The following is an 11,308-nucleotide window of genomic DNA, read 5'->3' as shown; positions in this document are numbered from 1 at the left end:
CACACACACACACACACACACACACACACCCTGTTCTCCTTTCTAGGAGTGAGTGTGTGAGCGTGGTGCGCTTACGCTTTATGCTTGCCGGTGCCCGATCGCCCTGTAGTGTAGTCCTCTAGCCCTATGACCCCGGTTTTGTAATACTGTACTTCCCCTGGGCTGAATTAAACAAATTTGGGCTCCGGGCCATTTAGGAATTAACAGTCAAAATTAAATAACAGCTTAAAAGATAAATCTTTTGCTTGGGCAGGTACCATCTACATTCTAATATTAGTTTTATTCACTACAATACTTAGCCATGGGCGTGATATCTCTACCTTTCATTTCCCCTTGCCCTGTAGATTTAGTGCAGAGCTGCTCCTGATGCTTCAAGCACTGTACGAGCAGTATTTTCAGGCTTAATATTGTTATTTGGCATGTATTGTTTGAAATTTTTCTTCTTTTGTGCATATTACTGATCTGCCTCTCGTGTTTCATTGCGTTGTCTGTTACACAAAGCTAATGGACTAAGACTATGCTGACACGTTGCTTCTGTACCTTGTTAGTTCATTTAGCTGAGGGGTTGCCTCTTTTGCTTTCTCTTAACTTTCTCCTGCTCAGCATCCCCACCACCCCCACCACCAAGCTTGTTTACAGATTTCCCTTTCATATGTTTAACAGCCTCTAAAGGATGCAGTTAAATAAACTATTAAGTTAAGAATAAAGGCCAGGGATTTAGCTCAGCGGTTTGGTGGCCTTCCTTGCTAGCGCAAGGACCCGAGTTCAATCCCCAGTACAAAAAAAAAAAAAAAAAAAGAATAAAAAAATCAACAAAGCAGACACCTACTAATTTGTAGATCTTTGATGTCAACTACCAGGTGTCAGTTGCTACCAGCACACACTTTTGTGCATGCCCCTGCTTCTTTCTTGTTCCTAAATACCAAGGGGTGCTTTGTGAAAGTTAGCATCCACAGGGAAAGTCAAAGTTGGAATGAGCCTTGTTGTCAGCAAAGTCCCCTCATCTGTGATAGTGATGGAGAAAACACCGAGGTTCCCAAAAGACCTCCAGAAGGTCCAGAGATTGAGAAAGCAATGATTGATTTTATAATTGAATGTTGAGTGGCCCACACTGAGAGCATCTTTCATCCCCCCACTCGTTCATCCACTCCACCTAATGGTGCATATTTTTATATATAGCCGTGTAATTTTTGTTTTGTGTGTATACTCTCCTTCCTCTCTAGATTATGAGCTCCTGAGATTATACTCTGTGCTTACTATTTTATTTCTCCCCCCGCCCGTGGGCTCCCTTATTCCAGGCACGCCTAAATGTCTATCAAGTAAATAGACCTGAATAAATTCATGTTGATATCCTGAAGGAAACAGTTTGATTTGAATGTGAATTTCATAACAGGTAAAAGACCTGAAGGTTCTTAGGATGCTATTGCCTGTGACCTTGGCCTCTCCTTCCCAGTCAGACTCATAGCACCTTTTGGAGAAAAGATGCACACAGAGTGATGGAGTGCTCATTAGGGGAGAGGCTCCAAATGCAAAGACAGGCTGCTCACTGTCCTTGTTAGGAAATGCACAGACCAGGATAATAATAATAAATGGGTATGTGTCACAAACCTACTTGTTTTTCCTCTCGCTCCTGCATTTTGTTTTCCAGGAGCAGTGCAAAGCAAACTAATATCCAAACATTCAGGTTATATTACCTACCCCCTAGGAAAGGCTCAAAAATGCAAAGCATGCTTCTCTCTGCAACTCCCAAGTCTCCTGCTGCACACATCGGCCAAGTCCTTGCTGGGGGAAGATGCACCCCCTTCCCTCCCACCTCTCCCTAACTCCTTTCAGCCCAGTCCCTGTGTAAAGGCAAGGCATGCACAATGTAATGCATGTGCACGAATATAGTCCTCCGTAACTTCTCTCCCGTTAGACAACATTTCGTCTTGTGGACAAAAAGTCACAGCTCCGGTCTGTGCTCAAGATGTTTTTTTGGCCAATAATGGTGACAAAAGCTGAATATCCCTCTGTTTAGGGGAAAGAAGGAGAAGACAGGCTTTCCTCCACCCTCCGTTTTACAAAGATCTCCTCTCTCCAAGTGTTTCCTCTTTAATTATGACCTGTTTCCCCTCCCCCTCCTCCCTCCCGCCCTGGCTTCTGTGAAAGGAGCCCTTCTGTCACTCGTCACTCGCTAGCTCGCTCGCTGTGGGAGGAGCCCGCCGGAGGGAGCCTTGTGCCTGGGATGCCGAGAGCCAGAGAATGGATCTGCTCCGAGTGGGGACATTACTGAGGATCCCCGCTTCCCGAGGCGGCTAAAAGCAGACGGTTTGTCTCGGCTAGCTGCAGAGACCCGGAGGCACAAAGAGCCCGAAGCCACTCGGAGGGACGGAGCGACGGACAGGCAGATGGTCGGCGCGAACCGGAGAGGACCAGCGGCGGAGGCTGAGCACCGAGAGCCACCAAGGAAGAGAAACTAACTGCACATCAAGTTGCCCCGCCGGCTTACCCCCGCTGCGCTGAGGAATGAAACCTTTCCAGCTAGACTTGCTCTTCCTCTGCTTCTTCCTTTTCAGTCAAGGTAGGACCCTTGCGCCGCTGGAGTTGGAGCGAACTCGGCTGGGTTGTCAGGGCGCGGGAGGCAGAGGGCAGGAATGTGGGCAGCCTTCGGAAACTCGGGCTGATTGATGAGTCTCTCGGTGCCTACGGAGAGGCACTGCTGTTTGCTGTTTGCCTTTGCAAATGCAACAAAATGGTACTGTTTATTTTCCTTTGGAAGGAAGGGGATGGGAGGACAGGGAAGGGAAGGGAAGCGACTTTCTCCCCTCACTTGTCAATATCCAACTCAAACTCTCCAATGCAAATGAGTTCTTTATGCTCCCGCTATGTTAATTAGTAGTATGTTTGTGGCCACGCAGTTCTGAACTTCTGGGTATCTCCTCTCTTTCACTCCCAGGTTGGGGGAGAGAGTGGCAGGGAAGGGGAACGTTGCTTGGGTGGCTGTTTCAGCCCGAATAAGGTCTAACTTGCCTGAGTGTTCAACAGGAAGTATGTCCATTTGCACAGAGCAGAGGGGGTTGCAATTATGATGCGGCTGCGTTGTGGGGGTAACTTGCAGTGGTTAGGGGAAGCTTGTGAAGAGTTTCATTGAATGTCCTCGAGGTCCCTGAATAAGGCTGAATTCTGAGACCTACATTGCACTGGATTCGTGCCTAGTGCCGATTGTTTCCTTTCTGCAGCCTAGACGGGGTGAGACAGGGGTGGACTTTCTCAGGAAAGAACTTTGCCACCTCCGGGCTTCCTGCCACTGGGAGTCAGGGGCTGGCCAAGGTGGAAGGAGGGAAAGGAAATTATGGAGAGGGGATTGGAGCGTCTACTTAGTTACCTGTGGAATTGGGTTTAAGGGGAAAGTGAATTGCTTTCATCCCACTCTTTGGAATGCCAGAGCTGCCTCTGCCATCTGAGGCAGCATTTGTGCCAGCCAGCACAGCTCTTAGAGGGACAGGACTCTCAGGAAAATCCACAACCGAGCACATCCATCTGTTGATTAAATGAAGGGTAAAAGTTTTCCAGAAAGCAGAGCCTCACCATGGGTGGCTGCCTCTGCAAGTAAATAGCATATATCCCTCGCTTCCCCTGTCAAGAAGAAGCCAAATGTAAGCAAAAACCCAGCCTCCTACCTTCACTCTTCCACTGACCCTTCTGGTCACTGTAGATTTTCTCCTTCTTCATGCAGTTCAAACTTTGCTATTGACCCTCCCAATTAAATCTGAGCCCCCCCATGTGAGCGTGTGTTCTTAATGGTAGTGTGTACACACACTCATACACTCACATATTTACATGGCAGTATGTGTCTTACCAGGGCTGAATGAATAAGAGCTATCCCAGAACACTAGTATGGAGACGGATTCTGTTATGTCACCATTTTGTGAGATTATCCCTTTCTTGGATGTGTGCATACATGCTTATAGGCACACACATGCAACATATACATGATACTAACTCCCGTTCTTCTTTGCCTATTAGCAGTTCCCTCAGAAAGTTGCATGTAGAATCCCTGAAAGGAGGAGGGAATCTTCCAACCATTCTTCCTACCCCTGCCTCACTTACATACATTTCCATGAGACTAACGTAAGTTTTAACAAGCTCTTGTGTATTCAGAAGCTTTATCTGTGATTCTTCTCTAGATTGGCCTGAGAAGCCCATGCACATCTAAGTGCCACTCTGTTTCTCAGAATCATTACCCTGTTCATCTTTCACTTTGTTTCGTCCTCTCTCAGTACCTTTCTTGACTGCCTCGCATGAATCTTTAAATATTTACCTCCAGAGGTTAAATGCTGTGTTTCACAAGACAAGAGGAAGAAACCACAGCATCATACAATTTATAGTGCCTTGTTATTCCTGAGTGTTCCGAGCTTGGCCAGAACTATCCACCATACCAAGCCATAGACACATAGTTCATCAGACTCCAAAACAGATCTCTAGATTCTGTGCCCCAAGTGGACATTTCTCATCAGATAGCCTCTTTCGCTGTGCATACTGTAGGTGTCTTGAATAGTCAGCACTTGACTGTAGCAATTAAGGCTCTAGAGAAAAGATATCTTCTGACTTGATCTGTGGACATTTTAAAAAATGTGGTCATTGTTTGGAGTATGGTGAATTCCCCAGAGATACTGTTTGATGTTCTTTGCACATATGCTTAATTCATACCTTGTGGCCCACCCCACCCGTGCCATGCACTCAAGTTATTGGATACAGTGTATCCACTCTGAAGAGGTCACTGGATGACTAGCCAGTGTGGCTTGAGATGGTCCCCACAACTGAGAACCGAAGGTACAGCTCCACCCATCACCCACCATAGAGCCACTTGCCTGACCCCCACCTTCTCCAGGCTGCTCTTCTAATAATGCTTTTCCAAGGAAATGTGCAAGGCTTGGTGCACCTACAGAGAGAAGTGTCCAGGTTGCTTTTAGGTTCATTTCTGGCCATCCTGTGACATGGCCATCTTCTATCAACCACTTCTTCCAGGTAGAAGTTTCATGTCATTTTGGAGTTCTGGGGACCTAGTTCTAGGGCTCCCTGCTCCCGTTGTCCCCTTCCTATGCAGAGGGAGGAAGCAGTCCAGTGTTTTGAAGACTTTACCAGAAAACCTGGAAGTAAATGCTAAAGCCCATTTCAATCATACTTTCTTGAGTGGTTGACTATTTGCTGATCCTTACTTTTTCCCATAACCCTTTAAAAAGAAAGCAGAGATCAATGTAAAATTAAAGTCCGTGTCCTTATTCTTTAAAGTTTGGGCTTTTGTTCAGATTAGGACCATAATATATCTTTATCTTTCGTAAGGTGGCAGTAGAAAGGCTAAATGACATTCCTCTGTTCCCGCCCCTGCTAACAACGACGCTGGTCTTGGCTGGCAGCAGGGGAGTAGAGAGCTGCTAGTGTATGGTGCTTGTGGGTTTTTCTCTTTCTGGGATGCCTCTTCCCTCAGCTGTCAGGATGGTCGTGCTTAGTACAGAGAGGGATAATGTCACAGCACAATTTGCCTCCTGTGGAGAAACGGCATGTTTTGCCCCTGAGTGAAGAAGAATCGATTCTCTTGTCATCCATAAACTTAGAACTTGCTGTATTTCCCTCTTTATGTATTAGTTCACCCACTACTATTTCCTCCCATATCCTCTTTAATCCTCAGGCATCATCGCTTGTGGCCAGCACATGCTCCGCTTAGGTGGCTTTGGAGGAGTAGTGGCTCAGCAGGCCTGAGGACTCCCTGTTTCCCATCATGTCTCAAGTTCTGAGACAGCTTGGGGACACACAACAGTGCAGAGTTGGTGGCTTTCTACTTAGACTCTAAGAAAGGTGTTGTTCTCACTCTCTGTCATTCTGTTCTGGCATTCCCCGAGCATCCAGCCCTGCCTAATGACTTTGAGGTCCAGAAGGCTTTAATCCTGTCGAATCCAGATATCTTGTTGGCTTTGCATGTGTGTTTTACTGCTCTGAACACAGTGGGGTGGAAGTGAAAACTTGTATTTACCTGTTAATGACATAACTGAGTTAAGGATTAATGTGGCTACCATCTCCTGATTGGGAAGAATATAGGCAGCACATCTGCATTCCCGATTGGCAGGAGACAGCAAAGAGGGGGTCAAATGGCAGAGGTCATGGCAACCTGAATCTCCAAGGGAGCAGAATAGCATGAAGCAACCCGGAGGGTGAACAGTGTGGGTGGGAAGAGCTGGCCAGGGTGCAGAGAGCCTCCCCGGGGGCGGGGGGGGGGGGGGCAGGAAGCATTGAAAGAACAGCCACTGGGAAAAGCTTGAATTTGCCAGGATCTCTCTTGGGGAAGAAAGGCAAAGAGAGGGCATCAGAAGACAGCATGAATACACTGGAGGAACCCAAGAATGGAGACGGCAGAAAAGGAAACGGAGGGAACAGCAACTTCCAAAACATTTAGCCTTACCCAGAAATGTCAGCTAACAAAAGATGAGGCAAGTAGTGTGATTCTCCCAGCCACCAGCAACCCAAGCAGTATGACATCTCCTCCAGGAGAGGAAGAATCACTTCTTTTGTCCCTGAAGGTCAATGCACAGCTGCCAAGGGTGTGGGACTACTTCTTTAAAGAAGCTTAAGGGTGGGGGACCAGGATATGTCTCTTGAGGATGGGGGTGTGGCAGAGTCTGCTGCCCAACAGGGAGCACTCATTTGCCAGCCAGACCTATTGAGGATGAAAAAGAAACCCCAGGGGATGGGAGTGTGGGTGTGGTCAATGCCTTCATACTACTTTGAGAAGCTCCCATGGACTCCCCTCCCCCTTGGGTGTAGAGAGGAGAATCTGGCTTGGAACATGGCAGCAGCAAACCAGGCACGGTACCAAGGAGCAGCCCTGCGTGGTGTGTGCCTGTGTTGGTGGAAGCCAGCGCCAGCAGGAGACCGGGTGGAGCAGGGGATTAGGCCTGAAGATGCAATTTTTCTTTTTTGTTAAGCCCAGTGGGGGTGACTTAGGCAGTATTATATTGCAGCCCCAAAAAAAGCACATGAATAATCCAGAGTGAATTCAAGAGATTTCAATAGCAAAATAATAACAATACTAATGATACCTTTGATTTGCCGAGTACTTTTCTTCCAAGGAGATAAAAAGATAAACTGTTTGGGAAACATAAACGAAGAAAAGAAAATTGCTTGTGATGGAGGATTGGGGAGAAGGGCCAGAGCTCTAGTTTTAAGGTCTTAATGCAGATGGGGGAGTTTGGGAGGGCTGAGCCAGCACAGACATCATTTTTCAGCTCCAGAAATTCCTTGCCCTGGTAAAATGTTGAGATGATGTTTAGGTGCAAAACCAGTGCAGGCATTTTTTTGTTCAGGCCAGTTAGGAGATCCTGGAGCCCTGAGTGCATTCTGTGCCCAGGAGCGGGGATATTCTAATTCGGTCAGGGAGATCCTGAACAAACTGGTTTCTCCACTTGACTCACACCACCCCAGTAAGCCAAACTTTAGTGTGAGTTCCCAGAAACTGGAGCTTCAGTTCTCCCTCAAGGGCATTGGACACCCCAGGACTCACAAAGCAGGTTTCAGCTGGAACTGCTGCTTCTGGGGCTGTGTGTTCCCTGGAGTTTCATATCCCATCACCGCCATCCACAAGGGAGGGAAGAGCAAAGCCAGCCCCGTACCCTGAGCCCCTGTTAGCAAAGCTTCTCTCTGGATGCCAAACAGAGTGGGATTTTTATTTCCAGCTAGGGGGATGAGACGAGAATCGACTGCACTGAGACCCGGTGCTGTTCCATATGTCATCACATGTCATTTTCATTTCCCAAGGGGAAAGCCAGAATTTACCCAGTTAGGTGTGCATGTCAAGCAAGACTCTAGATGCCTCAATAGATCAGTGAAATACTCCTCTCCCAGCCAAGCAAGGAATGCTGTGCCCTGCCTTCTGCCAGAGCTTTATTATTAAGCATGGGAGGGCTTCAGTCTCCACCTTTTCTCAGAGCCCACTCTGCCCCAGAGATAAGGGTCACAGGAAGGCTGTGGGCCTGCGCAAAGTACTCCCTCATTTAACATGATCTTCCATTCATTTTCTGCTTCTTAACCCATGGAAGGAGCCTTAAGGATCGAACACTGTGCCCCCACCCCTGCACCACCCTTCCTCCTTTTTCACTGGTGAAAATGAGTATTCTGGCAGTATACTTCTAGAAGTCAGTAAATGTCAATATTAGATAAGTGTTTCTTTATATCACTGCAATTTAGCATAAGCTGCTTGGAAACAAATGTCTTCCATAAGCACAGTGTTTCAGTGAGTACACAGTCAACACCACTATGAGGATTAAATAAATGTCAGCTTTCCCTGGGTATGCGTGGTAACAAGCTGGAGCCTTGGAATTGGTGGCCAGTGTGGGTGAATCCTGCTCCTTGCTGGGTTCTTCTGTTGCGGCCCCTGTTGAGCTGTGGAGAGTGGGAGGAGGACACTCATCCATCTCCTTCCTGAGAATAACAGCCAAGGAAGCAGCTAAACCCAGGCACTTCCTGCATTCCCTGGGAAGGCTTTTCCTGGGAACCTAGAAACCTTTCTTTGCCCTTCTGACCCCCTACTCCAAATGCTGCAGGTGCATGCACACACATTGATACACTGCTGCTGAAGCCTGGTGATGTCTTCAGCCACTTTCCTCAAAGCACCTTCTCCTGCCACATGCTCATGTCTTCAATGCCACACAGATCTACCTGAGGCTGTTTTGGGGATGATATTTAAACTAAAACTGCTGGGACCTACATGTGTCAGTCTTGGAGAAAATATGTGCACATCGGGCTGAATTGTCCAAATGGCCTGCCCCCTTGACCTGAACACACTGAAAGATTGTTGCAAGTTCCAATTCTTGCCAGCTTAGGTCTCCAAGATAAGAATTTGAAATCTGATACTATGAGTTGCAGTGATGACAAACACAGGCCACGCTTTTCCCCGAGACTACACATATTCTGGTGTCTCGGGGGACCTAGTTTGTTCCTCTTTCTTTTATGATCAGTGGCATTTTATGATACTGAAGCCTAGCTGTTGGCCACTCAGCCAGAAGTCACTGTGGACCTGTTGTGTCGTAGACACTTGCCAGGAGCTTTCAACGTAGCTGTGACTGGAACCATATTTCTCTCCCTAGAGCTCACTGGTTGGCAAGCAGACACTGAACTAAGGTATAACACTGCGGGCTCAGAGCTGTCAGAGTATGGCTGAGAACAACTGGCACAGCCCAGCCCTGGCCATCACAGAGGAGTTGATATTTATGCTTGACTGTGAAGGATGCTTAGGAGTTCTCCAGATGAGACATGAGTTCAAAACTGTGCCTTACAGTGCTTGCAAAGGCAGGAAAGCAGAACAGAATGTGGTGTGTTCAGAAGCACTGAGTAGTGTGGATGACTGGAATGTGGGTAGTTGGGGAAGTGGGTGGGAAATTCCAGGAAAAGATGGGAAGGGTCTGGTTGCAAATGGTCGTGAATAGCATGATACATCTTTTGAGAATGGATAGACAAAATTAAGTCAATACTTTAAAAACACTGTTAGTAGCTGGTGGGTTTCTAGTCCTCTGACTATCCTGGGTCTGGAGATCAATATGTTATTTATTCTTCTTGGTATTCCCTGTGTTTCACAGTGGGCTGAAAAAAATGGAAAGTTGAATGGAAATAGACTCTCTGACTCTTCCTGGTTTATCTTCCTTCATAGTTGGTCTATAAATGGGGGGAAAAGTGAGCCAAAGAATAATACTAGGGAACTGACCTTCCCTATTGGTCTACATTCCAGAGAGAAGGCAGCAAAGGATGGTAGGTAGGAGAATGCTAACAGGAGGTAAATGGGTAAAAAATGTGAGTGAGAACACAGTGCACAAGCAGAACTTGCTGTGTATACACCAGCGTGGAAGCTAGGGGAGTGCATCAAGGATTGGGCTCGGCATGTTTCTGGGGTCCCTTGAAGGCTGCAGAGATGGTGACAGACTGACAATGAGGACGAATAGTTAACTGGGGAGGACATAAGGATGAGGGGAGGAAAGCAAGAGATACCTGGGGACATTTTGATGGCAATGTCTTTTTTGTTCTCAAGAGGAAACTAAGTCATACTAGATCTGGGATGAATGAGGTAACAAGTTAAATGCGTCCACTCAGAACATGTTAGAAATGCTTGCAGGGGATTTAGCTCAGCGGTTCAGTGGCCTGCCTCACAAGAGCAAAGACCTGAGCTGGATCCCCGGTACAAAAAAACAAAAAAAACAAAAAACAAAACAGAAATGCTTTATAAGTTGCCTGTGCTGATTCACCTGTCATTTAACAGCAAAGAACATCATGAAATCTGCCAAGCGTTCTGAGCTTTGGTCTGTTCTCTCCAGGTGTTGGTGGGGTCTGGCAGGACAAGCTCAGTGGGAGAGCAAAACTCCCAAATGTTCCTCAAGAAATAGTAACTATTGTTCTGTAAGACTGTGGACATCTAAGTCTTATATCTAAGTCTACACCACTGAGCAGTCTCTTAGAGCTGAAAGTTCTGACTAAGAGTAGAAATTGGGTCATTGGGAATACAAGAGTCAGGTACTAAGAAATGGGTTAAGAGTCCAAATGGGTTGATGTCCAACGTGTCCCCCAACTCTACAATTCTCTGGATATTATCTCTCAGAAACAACCCATTTCAGATAACACACTTCTAGAAAGTAGGTGATGTATTTTAGATCACTTTGCTAGTACCTTTTCTTGTAGGTGCCCTCAGAGTCCTTTAGTTGTTATTGGTTGTGGTAGTGGTAAAAGTAATTGTGTTTTTATCGTGATGATAATTAGCATTTGTATAAAGAATCACAGATTGAAAGAGGGCATCTTGCTTGACCAAAGTCCTTCACAATCTGGGTTACTGTTTCACGTGCTTTGATGCTTCTAAGGATACTGGTAGTTCCAGCTGCTCTAGACCATCAACACTAAACAGTGTATGAGAATATCCTAAATTAGGGCATAAGACAAGTCACGTTCTTAGAATTTATAGGAACTGTTAGTGACCAGGCATAGAAAGGGATTTTATGGGTTCCCTCTGACAATCAGGGAGCTAAGTCCCTGAGCTGATCTTTGAACAGTCACCTGGCATTTTAGCACTATGTCTTTTTGAGTTCAGATTCTTTCTGAGTTGAGTTCTTCATCTTTTTGGCAGCCAGCTTTATATTAAGGGCTCAAGGTGTCCTGGCCACTCCAGTCTGGGTATGTGACAGGCCAGTCTTTGTTTTGAGGAGTAATTAAGAGTAATCAAGGAGATACTGCTTGGGTAGTTCCTTTTGGGGCTATTCTCGGCTCCTCAGACACACACACACACACACACACACACACA

At 46.5% G+C, this 11,308-nt stretch overlaps 1 protein-coding gene and 1 long non-coding RNA gene across 6 annotated transcripts in view; one reads left to right on the top strand and one right to left on the bottom strand.

The window, feature by feature from the left end:
- Positions 1–2,658, bottom strand: part of LOC117286348 — a 21,582-nt gene extending 18,924 nt beyond the window's left edge. The window contains exon 1 of the long non-coding RNA XR_004517492.1: positions 2,489–2,658. This is a non-coding gene — a long non-coding RNA (uncharacterized LOC117286348). The remainder of the gene's footprint in view (positions 1–2,488) is intronic.
- Positions 1–11,308, top strand: part of Kirrel3 (kirre like nephrin family adhesion molecule 3) — a 569,052-nt gene that overhangs the window by 2,194 nt on the left and 555,550 nt on the right. For 4 of the 5 annotated variants that reach the window (XM_010628628.3, XM_010628633.2, XM_010628631.3 and 1 more), the window contains exon 2: positions 2,149–2,560. In XM_010628628.3, coding sequence (XP_010626930.1) covers positions 2,506–2,560 — 55 coding nt within the window. In that variant the 5' untranslated portion in view covers positions 2,149–2,505. The remainder of the gene's footprint in view (positions 1–2,148; positions 2,561–11,308) is intronic. The other variant, XM_010628629.2, reaches the window with a different exon arrangement.

Source organism: Fukomys damarensis, unplaced genomic scaffold (genome assembly GCF_012274545.1).
Source record: "Fukomys damarensis isolate Sample0158 unplaced genomic scaffold, DMR_v1.0_HiC HiC_scaffold_16, whole genome shotgun sequence".
Taxonomy (NCBI): Eukaryota; Metazoa; Chordata; class Mammalia; order Rodentia; family Bathyergidae; genus Fukomys; species Fukomys damarensis.
Note: the sequence above shows the minus strand (reverse complement) of the source record. Positions and strands in the feature narration are given on the sequence as shown.